Source organism: Rhinolophus hipposideros (assembly GCF_964194185.1).
Source record: "Rhinolophus hipposideros genome assembly, chromosome: 20".
NCBI classification, from domain to species: Eukaryota; Metazoa; Chordata; class Mammalia; order Chiroptera; family Rhinolophidae; genus Rhinolophus; species Rhinolophus hipposideros.
In genome coordinates this window covers 32,277,211-32,299,912 of record NC_138066.1, presented here as the reverse complement: position 1 = coordinate 32,299,912, position 22,702 = coordinate 32,277,211, and the positions used below count along the sequence as shown (strand labels likewise).

The following is a 22,702-nucleotide window of genomic DNA, read 5'->3' as shown; positions in this document are numbered from 1 at the left end:
TAAAAGCACAAATGAATGTTTCATTGAAAATCGGAGGGCAGATGAGGCAGAATCATTATAAACTCATGTTATAAAAAGCAGGCATTGGGCTGTGTCTTCAACTTCCCCAGAGCTCACAGTGTGTATTTTCTTACTGTCTCCACTGAGGGCAACTTTCCTCTGGTCAGAACTGAGCTAGACTGGAAGGGTATGGTCTGTTCGTATTGCTTAATTGTACTAATGAAGTCTTGAAAGGTGATAAGAAGGATACAGCTAGTATTCAATCCTTTTCATCAGTAGCATTGATTGGGTTTATATGCCTTATCCTCTACAAACACTCCAAAAAGCTGATCAATAAAGATAAAACCTCCACTGTAAACACAGGCACTTTCCTCTGTCCTCAGGGGTGCAAAGGGAGGTGGAAGGAGACTATTCTCAGGAGCCAATCCTGGGATGGAAGGCTCTAGTGCCCTTAGGTCAGAGCCAGCTTTACTCTCAGATGGGTGCTGCAGTAAGACATAGAAAGAGAAGGCACTTTCAGCAGAGAACACCTTTCTCATAGGGGCTACTGCTGGCTGGGTTGAAGTCGTTTTAATACCCTTGCCCCAACACCCACCCAATACAACAAAAGCTTCTACGGGATAAATAGTCTCACACACACACACACACACACACACACACACACACACACACACACTGTGTTTTCTCAGACCGCGGGGCCTTGGAGGACAGGTCACTGAGCTAGCTCTCTCTGATGTATCTACACAATGAAAGTCAGTTTCCCAGTTTCCCAAACTGTGTTTTGGGGAATACTAATCCCCGGGGTGATCCTTGAGGAAAAGGATTCCAGGGTTAACTAAACTGGAGAAATCCCATCTTTCATATTCCCTTTTAGAAAACTCACCGTGCACATTAACATTTTAAAGGTTCTGAGAAATCCTGCCATGAAACAACACACAAAAACCCCAATATGACATGGTTAAACTGAGTGCTTCATTAACCTTTACCCCAAGCTTATCTTGGGAATCACTGGCCTGTTGTTTTAGGTAACCATCATATCTCCTTGATTCTAAGATCCACATTTCTATTTTCACACTCTAACATTTCTCAAATCAAAATGTATCTTACAATCAAAGTATACATTTACTGTAGTAGTATCTCTTTTCTCCCACAGAAGTATTAATCATCTTATAATGTTGAATATGATTTATTTTGGTAACTACTTAGGGGAAAGTTAAAAATGCTAACCAGGACACATGGTAAAAGATTATCCTCTTATTGACAAAGTTTAAATAAAAGTTAATGAACTCAAGAAGATTTTGTAAATTATAAAGCTAAATTACACATCCAAATGTATTATTTGAATCTTTAATATCACTGTGGTTAAGTTTGAGATGGGGAAGAAAGGAGAGTTGAAACTTATCCTTCTTTTCCATAGGTAGAGTGACCATATAATTTACCATTCAAAGCATGATACTTCTAAAAATAATGCGGGTACTGTCAATAATTGTGTCGGAACACAAGTATAAACCAGGACTGTCCTGGCCAAACTAAGATACGCTCACCTTACCTACAATGCAGCATAGAAGCCCAGTCATGAAATTGAAGAGGTCACAAAACTCCTAGTCTTGTGATTATTTTTCTATTCTTATCTCACCTTGTCAGCAGCTGCCAGCAAATCATCAGCCATTTTGTCGAGGTTAGGAGCCTTCCCCGTGTAAATGAAGCACATCATTTCCTTAAAAACTTCAGGCTCTACGTCATTGATTTCAACCCGATTCTATGTCAGAAAAACCAAAAGTGAGAAACATTCCAACAGAACACAATCCCTAAAAAATTTTCATGATTTTAAGCTCTGGTGAGGAGAGAAGCTTCTATCATTTCAAACCTAACATGAATGGAAAATTTCTCTTTGCCCTATTTGATTACAAATAAATAGCCTTTTCTCCCATTATATGTACCACCTTTGTTTTCTGAAATACAACAGCAAGACAACTATTATCTTTCATTTTGCACCTTTCTTTTCTTGAGTAGAAACACGTCTAATATCCTCTCTCAAAACTTGGGATGATCTGCCTGGGATAGAGTGAGTTTACTTTACCTAGAATCCTTCTGGACCACCCATTTCTGCTTTCAGAAAGTATCCTTTCAGGGAATTTGTACTCCATTTTAGTAACACAATAAGAAAAAATAATTAGGAAAATAAATCTGCTGCCAAATTGGAAAAATCATCTGAAACTAGTCACCTAGCTAAAATGACATATCTTCATCCTGTTACATACCTTCTTGCTCTCCTCCATTTCATGTTCAAACATGGCACTAAAAACTGGAGAACGAGCTACAAAGTGAAAAGGGAAGAAGACAGATATGGTTATCACATTAAAATATCTTGGTTCTTCTGTTATGAAGAGATCTTTTTCTTTCCTGTCCCACTGGTATGGGAAAGGGTCTTAGCCTCAAATTATACCAGAATTATGAAATTCCTTTCTTCTTATACCAATAAGTGAATAATTATAATAAATAGGAAATAGAAAAAGAAACAACTTTCAAAACACTTTCTTATTAGCTCCATTTCAACTATTTATGTTTCAAGGAAATTACCCAACTTACCTATGTTGGATAACAATGATAACCTCTGGGTAGATTTGGGGGTTCAAATGGAAGGTCCTTCGGGAGCTAAGTAGAATGTCCTAATACCTAGATTTTTCCTGGAACAATGACACCTACTTTCCCCACTTCCAGGGACCACACAACAAGGAGGTCAAGAACAGGGCTCAGTGGCATCCATGGAAGTGTGTGTTTGTTTACGGCAGGTTGTCTGTTCCTCCAAGCCATGCATTCTCAATAGAGATGACAATACCCAAGAGGCAGAAAAAAAATCTTAGATATTACAACCATTTCTGGCCTTTCAAAGCTCAACCCTACCTAACAAAATCTTATTCCTTAGTATTTAATGTCTCTCATTAGAGATAATTTAATTTTTTTTCCTTAGGGATGGGGATAATGAAAAAAGGTTGAGAAACAGTGTTGTAAGCCATGACCAATTCTAGTCTAATGAACAATATAAATAATAAGTAAACTTAATTTCAACCATGAAAGTAAAAAAATGGCTAAAGAACTCAAATTTTATCATGTTGCCCAATAATAAATCAGGAATTTTGGTGAAAGTTGAGACTACTAATCTCTACCTAAGAAAGGAAGAACAGATGGAATATATAGTAGGACTCTGAGCTAACAAGCGACTAGAACTTTAACCTGTTTATATCAAAAAGGACCAATTTTAGATCTGCCAGTTCTAATCACATAATCGTGGGCAAATCACTTAACTCTCTGAGCTTCAATATTTTAATCTATTCCAAAGGATATTAATTCTCATTGTTTTTATCTCAGAAGGGTTATGGGCTAAAAGCTACAGAATAGAAGCTGAAGACGAAAAGACTAGTGTTTTTAATAAAGAGGGAAGAGCCCAAAGCAGTGATATGCTTAGAGGGTCTTCAGTGGATAGACAGAGCTGATGCTACGAGAATAAATAAAATCACCCAGAGAGAATAAGTAGAGTGAAAAGAGAACTGAGGCAGACCCTTTGGGAACACCAATGTTTAAATGGGTAAGTAGAGAGGGAGGCCACACATTAGAAGTAGCCAGAGAACGAGCAGAAAACCAGGAGAAAGAAGGCAAATAATACATGAATTAAAGAGTCCCTCAAATTTAGGAACTAGCAGGTCATAGACTTTGGAAAACTGCTTTCACTGCACAGAGGTGAACTGAGGATAAGTGGGAGGAAAGATGTAGAGACAGTAAATGTGCTAACTTAAGAAATTTAGCTCTGAAAAAAAAGAGAGAGAGTAACTAGGGGAGCAGCTTGAGTCTGTTTACAGGCTGAGGGTAAATAGGCAATAGGAGAAAGAGATGAAGATACCAGATAACAGGGTGTAACTGGCAGAGTAAGGCTTCTGAGAAGGCAGCATGGGATATGAAACAGAAGTAGAAAGTACAGTCTGCTTTGGACACAGGGAAGAACACCTCCTCCACCGAGAAGGCAGGTAAGAGCTGAAGGAGAAGGGCTTCAATGTTCTCTTGGAAGAAACAGCAAGGTCATCTTTTGGGAGTTGGAGATTAAAGGAGAGTGGTAAGTGTTTGAAGTACCTATTGTTGAGAAAACGAAAGGGAGCTGACTAATTGCTGAAAGAGTTTGTGGAGAACCCAGCTGAGCATGGAGATCTAACCTAAGAGTTAATGACTTCCTTTAGCAATACTCACTAAAATCTAGTTGAGGGAGGAACAGGAAGATGGTTAGAGTGAGCCAGATTGAGGTTTTGCCTGGTGTGTATTTTAGAATAACAGAGTTTGAGGGTCTTGGTAAGAAATTTATTGCCTGAAGGTTCATGTGACTTCCTCTTCCGTCTTATGGCCCGAATAAAAGTTTGTGGCCTACTGCTATGCTTTTATGTGAGGTAAAGCCAGTCCTGCTCTGTGTCAGTCTTCCTGGTCTTAAAGACAAAGGGCCTATAATCAGAACAAGACCCGATCGTCCAGGTCACTGTTTGTATGGAACAGAGGGCTACGACCCCCCAAGGCTGGGGACTTAGCTAGATGGTGGTTTAGTCCTGAGTCCAGAATCTTCTCTGTCACATCCTAAGCCCCTGTCTAGGGACTAATACCTGCTCTTAACCAGTGTTTTGCATTTACTCTCTAGGAGGGAAGGCATTCAATACATATCATCATCCATTCCTTGATAATGGTGGCTTAAGTCCACTATAGAGAGGAAAAACAAATACCATTTTGATGGAGAGTAGCCTTTTTGGTTATGACAACTAATGTCACCAAAACATAAAAATATATTTAGTTGCAATTTTTTTGCATTAGTTCGAAAGGTTGAAGTTATTCAAAAGGGGATTATGCAGCCACTGTTTTTCTTTATTTCACCAAAACTAACGCTACCCATGAATAAATACCAACCTGCTAAAATAGCTTTGTGAGCCTGGAATTCCTGGCCAGCAACACACAAACAACAGTCTGTGAACCGGGAATTCTCCCACAGTCCTCCTAACTCATCAGCCAACCGGCACTCAGGAACCTTCACCATATTCATGGTATTCTGGCCAGAAATGTTGACGGAATCTTGCACCACACTCACCTGTGAAAGACAAGGAAACATAGTCCAAAGCTTTTGTTTCTAGGAATTTTCTTCCCAGCAGGAAGAGAAATGACTTTTACCTCATTGCTATAATGCATTCAGATGCTGTTAGTCATACTTTCTTGAAACCACCTTCACAAATCAAGGCTTTATCCTCTGGATCAAATAATTGCCAATCGATCACAATCATAATTACTCTACACCACCTCAGGACAATGGGGTGAGAGCCCCCCACAACATCTTCTCTCCAACTTCTAATAAGCTCCACTTCCCCTGCCCTGAACACCGGGGCAAAGCCACCAGGAGGAAAAAAACTGACAGAAACAAATGCTAAATCTCAAATATTTACCTTATTCTGCCTTAAGCAAATGGTTAAATACAAAGAACCCCTATAGACACTACCATTAAACTCTCTAGAGAGAAAAATCTAGTAAGTGGAAGGAAAAAGCACTTCACTTATTTTAGTTACATCAGGAACATGAAAATAAAATGCAGCTTCCATAGGGCTTGGTAAATAATTGGTGCTTCCTCCCAAACGTTAATTTAATGAGAGGACTGGGCTTGGAAGATCTTTCCGGTAGTGACAACTGGGTGGGTATCCCATGCCATTTACACACTTACTCAGTCACTTGTGACAATGAAATAAAAGATGGCTGGGTCCAGCCAGACATGCATTTATCGTTTTGGAACCGAATGCTGACAGCAGGCTTAGAGACGGATGCAACTTGCCACTACGCCTTCAGCAGCAGCGTGTTTTAGCTGAATTAACAGTTCAGCCTAGAGAAAAACAAGGTACCTTCGAGACGGGTCGGTGAAAGTCAGATAAACTTGTTAGGATACCAAGTACCAGGATTTATAAATCATGTAACGTTATAAAATAAATCTAAGTTACCACACTGACGCTAACACTCAGCAGATTAGTCTTCTGCCTAACAACCATTGCTGTGCTTCATCTCCTACATCATCTTAGGTTAGAAATGTGAACATCAAAGCAGAATTCATAAAACTTGAGAATCAGCTCCCTACTCTTGCTATCCCTACAAGGTAGGTGAAAAAGACAGCGCAGGAACAATCCTAAATGACCCAAATTTTCTTTAACCTTCACGATGCACGTCATCCTTTAAATGCAGTCATAATCCCTGAGGCAAAGTTAGTGCCCCATTCAAATGACCCGTAGTCCCTTCTGTGCAGGAGTGAGGGAGATATTTACTATCAGGTCAAGGAATTTATTCATTTGTTTAAAACAAGCCGTTAAGGTCTTGAGCAACGCAGCAGCCAAGTTAATCAATTATGAATGTGCTTAGCATTGGCAGCACGTTTATCAGAGCCCGATTATAGCGTTATTTTAATAGCCCGAGACCCAGGACAAACCACCCCAGAGAGCCTCTCTTGTCCTGCGTTAAGACCTCTAATTTTGTTCACTCACTCACTCACATTAACACCCTCACTTCTTTGATATATTAATACCAAAAGTAGAAGTTGCCTGTTTCCAGTTATAGCTTCAAAATACAGCTGATTGAATTAAATTACACCCCCCCCCCAAAAAAAAAAGGTAAAGACCAATTACATCCAACTTCCTCAGAGAAAGGAATCTCTTGGGATGGCTGGAGAACCGAATGGAGAGTGTTTTTGGCACTGGGTTCCTAAGCTTGAATTAAACCAGGCTGACAAGAGGCCAAAGTCATTAACACTTGATAACAATTTATACACTGGGTAAAATGAATTGGCAAGAAATAAGGTGAATTTCAAACTATGGTTACCAGTAGACCCTCTGCTGGTTAGATACACACTTGGTAATGAGTGGGGCCCAAAGACCGTGCCTGCTCTCGCTGGGACAATTCCTCTCTCTAGACACAGAGAGGAACAGAGCAGGAAGGAGAATGTACCTTTACTGTCTGAGCCAGACTTGTTCTGTAGATATACGGATGCCTGGAGTCTCTAGAGCTCTGAATGTCTGGCACCTCTTACCAACATTAAATACGCTTAATTAAAAATAAATTTTAAATGGCATTCACAAATGAGTCTACAGAGCCCAAACTTTTAACTTAGAAAGGAATTGTTTTCCTCTGCAAATGATGATGCTAAAATGAAACCATTCTGTGAAAAACTAAAGATTTTTTTTTAATGCCTATAAAATTGACTATGGAGACTTATTCAGAATTACAGCTGCGAAGATGACGTGACTGTGACATTTATGTCATCTGTCTTACAAATGACTGCATGAAAATGTCTCAGGAAGGCTGTAAAACCTTCTAAACTTCAAGTTGTAAAAGGGCCTCATTCCTAAAGTCAATTCCTTTTCTTAAAAAAGAACATTTCATAAAAGACTAAAGATTGTGCCAATTGTACATTTTATCTAAACATGAAAAGTCAAAATAAAACCAATGGAAATATATTTCTTAAAACGTCTATGTAATTAAAACAATTGAGAAAAAAGACTGCATATAGATTGTTTATATAGCTGCAGCCCTACTTCTAATAAAAAACTAGCAATAATCTAAATGTCCTTCAATAAGAGAATGAATAAACTATTGTATATTCCTGTAACAGACTATTATACAACACTAAAAATGAATGAACTATAGTTACATTCACAATATAAATTTTAGAAACATAATGTGAAAAGAGCCAGTCATAGATGACTACATACATTCTGACAGCATTTTTATAAAGCTTGAAATGAACCAAACCTAACAATATATTGTTCAGGCATACAACTAAACAAGGGAATGATACCATATAATTCAAAATAGCTATTTATAATATCTCCCGAGTGGGAAGACAGCGAGTCTAAAGGATATGCAGGTTACCTGCAAGGTACTGGTGAAGTTGTGGGGTTGGGGTGTAGGTTTTTACTACAGTATCATGTTTTATAACCTATAATAATAAGGTTACATATTACATCACCATTTTTATAGGTCAAGAACAATCAAATATTGGCATTTTCATACAGTTCAACCAATATATCCAAATAATCCACTAATAAAATGATGAAAAGAAAAAAAATCAATGGACTCACATATTTAAAATTTGGCAAAAATCGTATTCCCAGGCTTTGAAAGGATAGTCTATGTTTGAAAGGAAAGGAATGTTTTAGGAGGTAACTAGTGCCTAGATATTCCATACTTCCTACCTATGGTATTTCATATTTCAACTTTAAATGCAACATTTAAAAAGAAGCACTGGGATCTTCTATATGTCAAAGGCATACAATGAAGGTGGGATATACACATCTTTATTGCTGACAGCTACTTGTTTTCAATATAAATAAATGGAGAGAAGGGTCAACAGAAACTGAAACTTTTCATATAGATTTTCTGTGGTCCAAATTATTAAAGAGAAAATTAAAAGAGTAAAGCTTTCATGATTCTCTGTTTCAGTATCAAAATATAATAAATACTGTTCGTTAAGAAAACCTGGTCGAGCCCATGTTTCCCTGGGTGAATGGCATTCAGCCCCACTGAGTGCAGTACAGCAGACTAGAGATGGAAAATAGCTGACATGGCCCGGACACTGATTTGCTGCACAATGTTAGGAAAAAATTACCTGACCTTCTTAGGTACAGCTTCTCTACCCAGTAACATGAAATGAAGATAACAGAACTAACCTAACTCGAAGGATTGTGATAACAGACGATTCAGGGAATGCTTTGCAAATGCTTCCAAATACATTAACTAAGCAATATCAACTTGGAAGAACTGCCAGATTGCCTAATAGACAAAAATATCTCTGAGAATTGAAAGTGAACCCAGTGTGGCACATTACAAACAAGACCACCCATTTGGCATTTTCAGAGTTTGCAATCTAATTATCATTTAAATATTCATTAACAGTAATACCACCGAAATAAAGCCCAAACACACAAATGTGTGATTCTTAGTTTTGCACCTTAGGATTCCCTTTTGTGGCCTCTGGAACATCCAAAAAAAAAAAAAATTCATGAAATAACTATACTTATTACATCACAGAAGTGTCTGGGCCAAAGGCTGAGTGAGGAATGGAGCAGTGGAGTATTCATAATCTAAATTTGTATGTGGACATCAACTTCATAGAAGCCTCTGAATGAAAAAATAACAACAAAAGAAACTAACTAAACCAATAATAAACATAAATATGAACGAAATAAACTTGTTTATAGATATCCCATTGATAAAAGGGAACAACACGTCAAAGGAATAGCATTTGCACCACAGAATGATCTAGCTTCGTAAAGCACTAAAAGAACTTAGATGAGCTGCAGACATTTTTAAAACCCACACATCCAACACACACTCCCACGCAACCGTCTTGCAATGCTGAACGCTACTAAGTCCACCGAGGGCTTTGGAATAGAAACGAGTCTCACTAGGCACAAGCCCAAGGATGAGAAGCAACACTCAGCACCTGTGGCCAACAGAGAAGTGTGAGAGGAACAGATGGCATACCTGGTCCGATGGTAAAAAACCGATGGCATCAGCAGAACCCAGCAGACGTTTCCCTGTTCAACATCTCCTCATTTCCAAAGCGTCATCTCACTTCCCTTCTAAGTCAGTAAGGCAAATCTAAACTTAACCACAGGATTTCTCCTAAGAGAATTTCACACGGGGAAGCAAAGCGGGAGAGAGTGCCTTGGACTTAACCACAGGATGAGACATTGCCAAGTGAGGGCGGAACAACTGGTTTCCAAATCAAGAATGTCAGTTCAGGGGTTGGAGCAGAGGAGGGGGGTGGGGTATATGAGAAAAGGCTGGACCACTGTGGACTTGAAAATTGCTGCAATAAAGGTTATGGCAGTGCCTAAAACACCAGATGCAATATTTAGAGGAGATACCTCTTTCTTCATAGAACAGTTCAAAGATTGGCTTCCATTTCCAACAGAAATGAGAATTGCCACTATTTTTAAATTTTTCTGAAATTGAAGTTTTTAAGATAGGTAAAGATTAAACTGATGGGCTGTTTAGGTAACACCTAACCTCAAACAAAACTACCTAACTGTTTTCATTTCTTCACTTGGGAAAACTGAGTATGTAACTAGTTGAATTTATATGGAATTCAAATTTCAAGTTCACAAAACAAAAAACAACTGCACTAATTGATGTATTTATATAGATGTCACCATGTTAGTCGGTCCTTCTTTTACTTATCAATTAAAAAGGACAGAAGGTAGCTATTATGCGAACTGCATTTTATGTCTTCAGTGTGGTATTTTAATAAACTGTACCTCCAGAACTTCCTAACCACCAGGCAGTATTCTATGGGAATATTCAATGAGCTGTGACTCAGAAAAGAAGCCAGCTACTGCTGGCCAGGCCTTTTCTACAAAGGGCAAGATTCCTACGGGACACCCTTCCTGGCCGCACAGGTGCTGACCTGCCCTTGGAGCTGTCATTAACTCCCAGCGTGAGCCTATTGGACAGCACACTGGTAGTCAGAGAACGTGCCTGCACCCTGCCCTCCTCATGAAAACAGTGGTCATTCTCATCGAGTGGTACTGCTCAGGAAATGGTTTCTGAACCACACAGTGTATAGGAAACACATCTCAGCTGACTGGAGGTTTTATTCAATTGTTACACTGTGAACTTACGAGCATTTATAAATGTACTGATAAGAGCATGAAACGATTTATTGGTATATACTCATTAAAGAAACCACTTTCCAACTCACTTTCGGTTTGGGAATTTTACTTCAAGGTTTCTCCTGTAAACCGGAGAAAGGCTCTTTGGTTGCTGGTGAGAGGACTCGCCTAATTGACTACAGAAAACTTGCAGCTAACTATGAGTTAGAGAGCTTTACATACCTCTGCTCAAGAAAAAAGGGTTCTCATCTGCCTATTTCACAATTCATTTAGCAAGACAAACCAGAGACATTCAACTCCTGGTAAGTCATCTATTAGGTTGGTGCAAAAGTAATTGCAGTTTAAAAGGTTAAAAATAATTGCGAAAACTGCAATTACATTTACACCAACCTAATAGTTCAAAGAGCAAGGAGAAAAATAAGTGATTGATTTTCAAACATATGTGGACTTTATACTCAAGAAGAAGCCAGAAAGTTTAAGGAATAAGTAAATATATGTATCTAGTTGCTAGCCATTTTCTTCAGCTTGAAGTGACAGTCCTTGCAAATGCTATCTGAAAAAGCCCCGCAATGGAAAAAAAAGCCAGAATCCTAACCCAAGCAACTCAAAAATCATACATACCAACACAGCACATAACCGTTGTTTTTAAGAACAGTCGCCAGTGGACAGCTGACATGCCCAACAACCTTGAAGCCATGGCACCGTTTTCAGTCAGTCACATCAATAACGTTTGTGCAGCACCACTCCACTGGGGGTTTTTCTCCCTCTCCATTCCTGATCCAATATGCGTAAGTCCAGCACTACCCATCAGGCCTGGGCAGTGCTAGCCTCACAGCAGGACAGAAGGACTCACCTCACAGAAGAGCGTAAGCTTGTCATCGGGGAGAAGCCCGTTGGCTTCATCCAGGAGAAAATCCCTGCGGATGAATTTTTTGAATCCCCAGTCTTTGCCTTGCACAAACCTATATGCCCGCTGACTCTCTGGGAGAAAAACAAAGCCATATTTAGGGTTACTCAAGAAACCAGATCAGATCCACAGCTTGTCAGTGTATGAAGTTGCTAGATGTGCAAATGAAGACTCGAACGAAGAAGAGGATATTTACCCATAGCTTTGGTTTCTTCTCCCTTGGCATTCAGGATGGAGAATTTGAATTTTGCCCGAACTTCACTCTTTGGACAGCTGACCAGTAACAGGTAAAGTGACAGGTAATCTTTGCTTTCTTCATCTAGCCCTTTTGGATTTACTCGCAAACACCTGCCCAAAACACATAGGAAAAAACAAATACGTAGAAAGCATCCTTGTTTATAGGCTTGTAAAGTAACAGAAGGGAACTAGAACATCAGAATCAAGAGAGGGAGATGTTGAAAAAACAAACAAACCCAGGCCCTATACCAAGAGATTCTGATTCAGTAGAATAAGTGCTTGCAATCACTTTTCTAGAGCAGCCAGAGTCACCTTTTAAAAAGTAAATAAGAAAAACAAAGAAGCATTTTAGAATCTGGCAACATATCCCTTATGTCTCTGCCTTTTTTCTCATAATCTCCCAAATCACTCTTTTCTCCCCCTAAAATCATTTTAAAAGTCAGCCTCGTTGTCTATTCTAATCCTCAATTTCAGGAAAGGCAGACCTTAATTTTGTGGGGACTCTGGCAAAACCATGAAAAAAAAGTGAGTTCTTTAATATCATCTTGGGAGAGAAGAAGTATTCTAGAGAAATATGTAAATAATATCTATTCGTTTACAGATATTTTATTAATCTGGCAATTATATTCTAAGATTAAAATAAAGGAGGCAGTATAGAGGAAGCATAGATAAATGGGTAACTCCCATTACCCAGGGTAGAACTCCAAGCTAGGCTTCTAAATAGTCAGAAATGCCAATCTATTACCAATGAATCAAAACAAAATTTAGACTGAATAGGTTCAACTGAGTTAAGTTGTAAATGTCATTAGCTGAACTGCATGTGCTTCAGACATTGCTTCTACCATATCCGATACACAGGCCATATGTATCCTAAGGCCTTGCCAGTGTTATGGCACCTCTCTCAAACAGGTGGCCCAGTGCCTCTCTAGGGAGCGCATATGCCACTTACATCACTATAGATTGTGCTAAAGATGTGGATTTAAATACAATGCCTAAGAACAGGCATTCTCTCAGCACCTAGTAGTGTGATGCCAAAAGCACATAGCCAACAAACACTACATGGAAACTGTTTAACTCTTCAGGGGGTTATGAGAAGTCAAAACTGGTGCTTCACAGACATGTGTTCTGGTCTCTGCAGTGAGCACATGTTGTATCCTTAGCTGCCTGCTTCTCCTCAGGAGAGCTCATGGTTTGCATGGGACTGACCCCACTCCCAGATCATATTCCCCTTGCCACAGGGATTAACTGAGGAAACCCAGACCGTAACCAGTCAGCAAATGGATAGCATGTCTCCCTGAAAATAAGACCTAGCCGAACCATCAGCTCTAATGCGTCTTTTGGAGCAAAAATTAACACAAGACCTGATGTTATGTTATGTTATATGTTATGTTATGTTACATTCTATTATATTAATTATATTTATTATATTATATTATATAAGATCCAGACTTATAGTAATATAAGACAGGGTCTTATATTAATTTTTGTTCCAAAAGACACATTAGAACTGATGGTCTGCCTAGGTCTTATTTTCAGGGAAACATGGTAACATATTCTTGGCCACACAGTTAGTTCAGAGCAAGCTCAAAGACTTCCGTTGGGTGTTAGCGGGTTCCCCATTACAAGTGCCAATCATCCTTCAACCACAAAAGGCATTAGACTTCAGATGTCCAACAGTGTGGAGGGCAGAGCAGAGAGATGGAGTCCTTAATCTAACCACTGGGCTGCTGCATCAAACTAAACTTGAAAACCATCCTACACCCTGGGCATTCCAGTTACACAAGCAAAGAAATCTTTATTGTTTAAAAACAGGCAATTTGAAAGTCAAGAGATTGTATGTTAAAATCTAGATTTCTTGCTTTTTTGAACAATCAGAAGATCTGGCAATGGTCAGCCCTTATTCACACACAGCTATAGTCAGCTAGAGCTGAGGAGAAAGACACTCACTAGTTTGCCAAGAGGTCAGCACATACACCAGACGTGGATATCATTTACAACACTGGCCCTCTTTACTCATTTACATCTGAGTTTATGGGCCCTGGTATACTCGTTAAGTTAATTCAACAAATACACCCATATGTGCCAGGCACTGTTGTAGGCACTGGGGAATACAATAAAAATAAAGCAAAGTCCCTGACTCCAAGGATCTTACATTCCAGGCAATCTCCCATAAAACCAAGCAAAACAGGCGACTTTTAGAAAAAATTTTATAGCTAGATGTATTCTTCCTCACCATTTCAGTTTATCATTGGCTCCTGATGAAAAGGTTGAACTTTTAATGACTTCACCCATTTCCTCCCGGCAAAAGCTAAAGTTATTGATGGTCCACATGTAGGAGAATTTCACTACCTTGATCTGTTGATAGAAAACCAGGAATTACAAAGGAGGAGGGCAACCTGAAAAATAGGCTGAAGTTCAGATCATCGTTTCCCCTCCCTCTCTCTATATGATCCCCCGCCCCACCAAGGAAGACAGCACCATTTGGCTAGCGTGGAGGCTCAGCTTTTTCTCGCCTTTGGTCCTTCATCACATTTTAAGAAATATCACAGTGACCAACTGCTTTCATAACTTTTCTCGGCTTCTGAAACACTGAATGGAAAGTGAGAAAAACATGGACAGGGTTGGGAAAGCAGATGGTAAAGCCATACCTAAAATGAGCGGCTCACAGCTGTGTTTGACAATGGAGATGCGACACCACTACCTGGGGTAGTAAGTCTCAAACCTAGTTTCCCTTTGAGTTGCCCAACAGAGGAACCCATTTCCATCAAGAAGGATGTATGCAGATCTACTTTCAAAGTTTCCCCTTTTCAACCTCCAGAGAAAAACACCGGCCTAGGGTATTCAGATTCCACTTGGAGAACCAAGGAATGGAAAGCTGACAAGTACCTTATCTATTTGCTATTTGGTAGTTACGTTCCAGAAAAAGCAGGAAGCCCAATGTAGAAAGAAATCTTATTCCTTTCACCCACCAAATCCTGTCAAGATGCAAGCTTTACTGGGTACAAACGTGAACTTACCTGCGTGTAGCACCAGCTCTCAGCTACAGGGCCACTCGACATTTCTGCCGGAGGTGGAGGACTTGGAACCCTTGACATCGCCAGTTTGAAGGTTACACGAGATTTCCAAAGTCAGGGGACAAAGACTGCTGTTCCCTCTTCACCCTGGTTGAGCCAAGAAACAAGAGTGTGTTTCAGATTAATTGTCAGATTTATGGCATACCATCCTATTTCTGTTTGACCTTCCAGACACTAGAAATTTTGTCTCCTGCCTAGAATTCTCTACCTGTATCATTCAAATGGCTCCTTAGCATTCCAATCCCAAATTTATATGTTAACCTCAGAGAGGATCACCTAATCTAATCTAGTCTCCTACTCATAATTATATCACCCTATTTGAATCCTCTGCACAATATTTAACATTACTTTACCAAATGAATGTACTCAAAGGGCATGTAAAGTACATCCAGGAAAAGGCTGCCTGAAGAGAGACGGCGTAAGTGAATGCCACACACAACTTTGCCACTGGTTCCTTCACTTGGGGCACAAATACTCTCCTCCTGAAGGAAAATGACCTTGTTACCTCTCTAACTACTGTTTCATCTTCTCCTACACTAGTGCAAACTAATGAAGAGTAGGTTTCCATTCCTAAACCAATTATTAGCTGCTCTCTTGAAGGGCAACATTTACCCCTTTCTTAGACGTGCTCCTTTCTCTGCAGCATTAGAGATCTCTCCATCGCTATTCAGTTTTCCAGAATCTTCTCTTTGCTCTTGTCCTGTTTCCTGATCATTCTTTAATCACTTTTTGTTGGACTCTCTTCCTCTACTGTTGTTCCCCTCATTTTTTTTTTTCAATCTACATTCTCTTTCATGGCAATTTTATCCATCCCAACAGTGTCACATTTCTGCCTTTATACAAATATTTCCCAAATCTCTCTAACTTTGACCTCTCTCACAAGGCTCAGACCATTTTCAAATAGCTGCTACACATCTCAGCAGGAGATGCAGTAGCAAATCAAATCCAGCTCAAAATGCTCCCCTCCGAGGCCTTTCTAAACACAAAAGCATTCAAAACATCGGTGAATTTGGCCACAATTTTTAAGTACCATAAGCAAAGCCAAAAGACAAACTAGGGGAAAAAAAAGCTTGCAACACTTGACAAAGGAATAATTTTATTAATATATGTATTGATATATAAATTGTTTCTACAAAATCAAAAAGGTCAACTACCCCATACAAATATTGTTTACAAAAAAGAAAAGAAATTGCTCTTAAACATCTTACACCTAACAGACCAGCAAGAAAAAAAATGAACCAAACCATGTCTGAGGATATGAGAACTCGCATACACTGCCGGTGAAGCTGTAAATTTATACTAATTTACAGTCTCAGTTAGTAAAAAGTATATTTTGGATAGGAATTGGCCATATCTAGTGCAGTTGAATACCCGTGTACACTAAGATTTAGTAATTCTAGTTTGAACTATAGTATTGTGCTAGCTAGTGGTTCTCAGACTTGAGAGAGCATCAGAATCACCTGAGAAACAGATTGCTGGGCCCCACCCTCAGAGTTTCTGATTGGAAGGTTTGGAATGGGCCTGAGAGTTTGCATTTCTAACAAGTTCCCAGGCGATCCTAATAAGCGGGTCCTGGAACCACATTTTGAGGACCTTTGTCCTAGAGAAACTGCATGTGGTATTCACAATGTGGCACTGTTTGTAACAGTGAAAAAAAAACTAGAAACAAACCGAATATCTGTTAGGAGGAGAACGTGACTAAACTGGGTTATTTCCATATCATGAGAAACTGTACTTCAGGATTTAAAATTAATAAACTAGATCTATAGCACCATGCAGATGAGATCAAACACAATGCTAATGCGAAAAAGCAAGTTTTGGGATGTCATGTGTAGTACTTTATGCAAATTTAAAATTATATAATATTTACAGACATATGCATGCCTAAATAAAAAAGAACACTGACAAGCTAAGCATCAGATTCAAGATGGGAGAGCAAGGGAGAAGAATGAGACTGGGAAAAGAATATAAGACATTTCAAGTTGATCTCCCATATTTCTTTTAAAATAAGGATGATCTGAGGCAAATATGACAATACAAACGTCTGTTAGTTTGGGATGATAATTATTTGAGTGTTCTTTGTATAGTTCTGATTTTTTAAAATATATTAATTGTAGGAAAAATGTAAGGAAATGTTCCATTATATCACACATTGTCTGATTTATAATTTCCAAGGGAGAAATTTCTTTTCCTGCATACCTGGCTTGTTTTCAGCTATGGACAGACAATACGAATCTTATCATGTTGCCCTGTTTGCTTGGCTACTAGGAAGCCCTGAGACAAATTTGTGATCCATCTCTTGAAACTATAGCCTTATATGCTTATTCTATATAGGTACATATGCTCTTTCTATAATAGCTTTATTACTTAATGTTGTTATTCCCTTTGCTATAATTCCCTCAACTGATTACTCTTTTATATGTTAAGCAGTTTTAGAAATTGCCTCAAATCATTTTAGAAAGAGGTACAAATGAATATTTAAAAAAAAATCACTCAACTTGCACACGTTCATTGACTACGTACGTAATAATCATGTAGGGGGATTAATAAGATATAGTTGCACCTTCACAGAGTAATGCCACTGGTATTACCAGAGTCCCCATTGGTTTCAAACACTATTCTACAGACATTTACAACCAAAGCATCCCATGTAATCACAGATGGAGTTGACACATGAGGTGCTATTTCACGTAGCTAGCAAACGAGGCACTGCAGTGGCATTTGAGCCTCCCCAGTTCATGCAATTCATGATTCCATAACATCAAGAAGAGAGACCAAACGTTACACTTGATCACCTATGATCAAAGGAGGCTTACATTTAATGGAAAACACATTCTCACAGAACTGTTTGTCTAGTAATGAATAAACGCACCTCAGACAGTTTTACAAATCCCAGTTACCACAGGGGCCAGAATGAAATTTCAAAATTCCTACTTTATGGGCAGATTGGCAAAGAAGATGTGAATTTTACACGTTAGCTAAGAACATAAAATTTGGCTCTGGAGGTGTGGGGTACAGGCTCAGCTCTACACTTAACAATCATAAAATACTGATTTGAATTTATTTTGCAGTTAAAAAAATACTTCAAAGTTATTTAACAATGAACAGTTTAAGAATTCTCTAAGTCTAAGAAAAGGCAATTTAAAAAAAAAAGTTTACTTTAGTGGCTTAATTGTTGCTACTGAACCCATGGTTCATTATTACAACCAGAAAAAAAAAAAACCACTACTTTGGTCTTGGCCATCTTTTTTCTTTTTCGCTTCTCACTTATTTTTTAGCCAAGTCCTTTTTTTCCCCCTTTAAATAATATCACCTTTCTTGCATTTTTTTTTTTTTTTTAATGTACAACCCAGCAGCTAGGAGAACTGGAGAATAAGCCTTAAACTCTGAGGCGCTCTAACCACACAACCTGCTGAGCGGGAAATTGACTAGGATAGCACAAGTCTAATTAATTTCACTCATAGCAGGTACCATGGACAAAGTGTTCATCATATTCATCAGCAAAATAGCCTGGTGTTACATGAACTCTTCAGCGCTTCATGCCAACTGCTGCAGATACCCAGCGGGAAAACAATGTCAGAAAAGACGTCTATTTGAGGATCTGAAACGTCATGGTTTGAGAATCTTTATAGGAGACAACTAGCACCAAACCATATTGTTCCTGGCTTCAAACAAGTTAAGACAAGACTGTTCAAGTTCTCTAATGAGAAATTTTTCTCCAAAGCTTAGCAAACTTCCAAGTATGCTGACAACTCTGAGGCTGACCAAATCTGTCATATACCACCATTTATTTTCCTGTTCACTCTATTAAATCCTGACCTGTGAGGTTACACCTCTTCTGAGTCACACCAAGAAATGTACTTTAAAATATCTCTGTTGATTGTAATACACGCTCAAATTCCAATGAAGGTAACATCAGTTAGCAACTGACAACAATCTCGAACAGAATGTTTCCTAGCAGGTATCATGATGCACGTTTAATGCTTTCCATCAGACCCACACAGTGCATCTTTCTGCCTTCTTTTACACTTACGGACACTTCTGTTCCTTAAAAGGAACATGCGACTACTCTTCTTTGTATCCCCTGTATCACCTAGCTATAGCCTGCCTGGAACAAAGCATTTGGCAAAAATACTTTGATGACTGAAACATTTACCCAGCTACATTCAAGTTTATTAACTTTTTGGTTTGTTTCTTTCACATATTTCTAAAAGAGCCCTTTGAACAGTGCTGAGTATATTAGATTTGCAATGTAATGAAATCATTAATTTGTTATTTTGGATGAGTACACACAAAGCCAAAAACTCCTAGCCTGGCACTCTCAAGTATCAGCCCTAGTAAAAGTAAGTTTTTCTACCAATATCAAGTACATCTTCATTCTACATGGGGAGAAAGACTGGTTATAATTTCTTCCATTTTGACAATACAAATCAGTAATTTGAACCAAACTCTTATATAATCAGAATTCTTTCAGGACAGAAGATGAATTCCCTGTACAACACAGGGAAATGTCGCAAAAGTTTAACCTGCAGTATATGCAGAGCTAGGCTAGAACATTCTGAAAAGTGCTACATCAATAGTTTATAGAGTTATTTTTTATCTTTCTTTTATTCTCTATAAGCATTCTTCCATTTCAATCTAATTCAGTCATCCAGAGAATTTTTTTAAAAAAACCAACAACTAACACAGGCATATCACAAATGAATTAGCCACCAGCCTTAAGATTACAGGAATAAACATCGTGGAGCTAACAGATTGAATGATGTAATTGTTCTGTAGGCCAAAAGCAGTCGAATATCGGCAATTTCATGTGGTTCAATACAATACACAAAACATGCACAAACTAGATAGCTAGGAACATAGCTTCTTGCCAAAGGATGGTTTGCTAGGGACTTTTTAAAAGCCTATCACTTTTTTCTTCTTTTGGTTTAAAGCCTTGTACAGTTTCCAAGTAAGGAAAAAAATCTCAATGTCATAACTATTTTAAACCTGAGAGACGTTTGCATTTTCCAAAACAGAAGATGCCAAAAAGATTGCTGACAATTAAGAGAGGTTGGGGAAGAAAGACTTGGGAATACTCATTTTTAAGAAACTGATGTGACCTCAACAGAGCGTTTGTGTTTCTTCTCTTATACTGACCTCAATCACAGACAGCCCAGGAGGTCATAACTTCTTTCTAATTACCTCAAGGACAGATTATTATAGGTCATACTGACTTACTCTGGTGCAAAGTTTGAATGACTTGAATATTTGTTATGGGTAAACTTTTTGCAGTACAATCTAGTCTAACAAAATATTAAATGCACTTTTTAAAATTTAGAAACACTTCTGAAAATGAAACAAAGAACAATCAAAAAGAGATCTCAATCAGCAAAGGAAAGATTGAGTTTTTCTTCTGTCTTTTATCAGGTTCATGCTTTATAAAATTTACAATTTAAGGATGACTGCTTTTTTTAAATTGAGATATAATTTGACATATAACATTTTATTTTATTTTTAATTCTTTGAGAGGATTTAGTATTAAGTGATTCTAAAGATCAAGGAAAAAGTCAACAGCCTAACAGAAAAATGGGCAATGAAGAGCCAACAGTTTACAGAAATGTAAATACCAATTGGTTCCTAAATATATGAAAATATGTTCATTCAAAATAAGATAAATGCAAATTAAACTGCATATTGATTCACTCAGTGAATTGGCAAAGATCAAAATGTTTGATAATACTTACCCAGGGTAAGAAGAACATTTCTGATCAGAGTATAAATTGTTACAATCTCCATGAAGGGAAATGTATATCAGAATAAGAAATGCATATACCCTTTGTTTCAGCAATTCCACTTCTAGAAATTTATCCTACTGATATATTTAATATAACAAATATAAAAGGTTTCTCACTATGACACTATTTGTAATCACAAAAGAATGGCAATAACCCAAAAGTCCATCAACAGATTGATTAAATAAATTATAATACAGATAGACAATGTAATAAGCGTCTATTAAAAAAAATGAAGAAGCTCTATTTAAAGTGGCAAAAATACTTGTTTCAAGATCTGTCTATCTAATCTATCTTATCTATCTATCTATTTATCTGAAAAACTATACGGGACTCTAGGGACAGTGGTTACTTCCAAGGAAAAAAACTGGGCACTTGGTCAGAAAGAATTTCCACTGTATTCCCTTTTGTACTTTCTGATTTTGAACTATGTAACTATATTACCTTTTCAAACAATAAATTCAAAAATTTTAAAAGGAATTAGTAGCATTTACAATTAATTTTTCGAAGTTATGAGATGGCTTGTAAATCAGACCCTCATGAGAAACGACAGGAACTCTTTTCAGTGGCTTCCCGTGCTACTCAAATAAAACCCACCTCCTGTCACGCCCGCCAAGGCCCCAGTGCACCTCCCTGCCCTCATCTAACACTTACCCTTTTCAATCACCATGCTCAGTCACTCAGGCCTTTACTTCTAGTTGGTGAACACACCAGGCTCTTTCCTCCACCTGAAAAGCTCTTTCTTGCCTCAAATCTTTTCATAGCTGGCTCCTTCTTGTCACTTAGATGTCCTACCAAATGTAATATCCTCAGAGAGGTCTTCCCTGACCACCCGATCTGAAGCAGCCTAAAATTCTAGCCTGTCCTTTTCACCACAGTACCCTATTTTATTTTCTTTCTTATTACCATCATCTGAAATTATCTTGTTTTGATTTTACTTGTCTACTGCCTTCCCCACTGGCAGTTAAGCTCAATAAGAGAAGAGCATCCCCCTGTGCCTAATGGTACAGCAGGCATTCAATAAATATTTGTTCAATGAAATTGTTGTTGAATAACTAGACTCACTGTCATATTTTTCCTTAATGAGCTCTAGTTAAAATGTTAAAGTCTGGGAGTTGCTGAATGAACAACAGCTCTAGGAACGCAGGCATACTTTTAAAACAGTAGGTTAAAAAACAGACACCAAACAATCAGTTCATCTCACTCCAATTTTAAAGAATTCATTCAATACATTCCAAAACTACACTCTTCGTTGATTTAAAAAAAAAAAAAAATCCAAGAAAATTTGAGAGAAAAGGGAAGCCTACAGGGCTAAATGGAAAGGTCCTAACCCGACAGGCAACAGTAATCTAAGCGGTTTTCTGAATAAGTCAAGTCTAGTTATGGAAAGCACCATTAGAGCAGCTGTCAGGCACTCAGACTAGTCCTCTAAGTTATTTCAACTTAAATTTTATGTAATAAAATATATTGATAAAATGAGGCAGATCCATAGCATTTACTTAGGTTTGACCTACAATTTTCATATCTGAGACAGGGTTTGATTCCCTTAAAATTAACATGTAGAAAAACGGTAAATAACATTAAATATACACATGTATATGATATGTATGTGCGTGTGTGTATACATTTGAGAACACACACACCTTTAAAATCTGTCTAGATACATAACTAAGTTTTTTGTATACCAGGCTAAGATGCAGAATTTATTTTCTGCCATAGCCAAATATTTATCTAATTAAGAGCTGAACAGTTCTTACAACTGTAGTATACAGGAAAGCTCAGAAATGAGTAAAGTATTATGTACGCATGTCAATACCTTTAAGATTTTTCCTGTTTACAGATACCTCCTAGGCAAGCATGGACTCTGAAATGATTGTGAGGATTAGCTATGCTTCCCTACATACAAATAGCTGTTTTTCCTTCTTCTCCTCAAAATGTTATAAGATAGTTTATAGACTAGCTTAGCTAGTAAGGCTCATCCAGACAAAGCCAAGATGAAGGTGAACAAGAAGGTACATGAAAGAATCTCAAGTCACAGAA

General features: G+C 38.1%; 1 protein-coding gene across 3 annotated transcripts in view; it reads right to left on the bottom strand.

Annotated features, from left to right (window-relative positions):
• Nucleotides 1-22,702, bottom strand: part of SPOP (speckle type BTB/POZ protein) — a 62,372-nt gene that overhangs the window by 4,662 nt on the left and 35,008 nt on the right. For all 3 annotated transcript variants that reach the window (XM_081029044.1, XM_081029043.1, XM_081029045.1), the window contains 7 exons: nucleotides 14,832-14,975; nucleotides 14,048-14,169; nucleotides 11,774-11,925; nucleotides 11,524-11,651; nucleotides 4,939-5,116; nucleotides 2,262-2,317; nucleotides 1,637-1,759 (listed from right to left, as the gene is read on the bottom strand). In XM_081029044.1, the coding sequence (XP_080885170.1) occupies nucleotides 1,637-1,759; nucleotides 2,262-2,317; nucleotides 4,939-5,116; nucleotides 11,524-11,651; nucleotides 11,774-11,925; nucleotides 14,048-14,169; nucleotides 14,832-14,909 (837 nt within the window). In that variant the 5' untranslated portion in view covers nucleotides 14,910-14,975. The remainder of the gene's footprint in view (nucleotides 1-1,636; nucleotides 1,760-2,261; nucleotides 2,318-4,938; nucleotides 5,117-11,523; nucleotides 11,652-11,773; nucleotides 11,926-14,047; nucleotides 14,170-14,831; nucleotides 14,976-22,702) is intronic.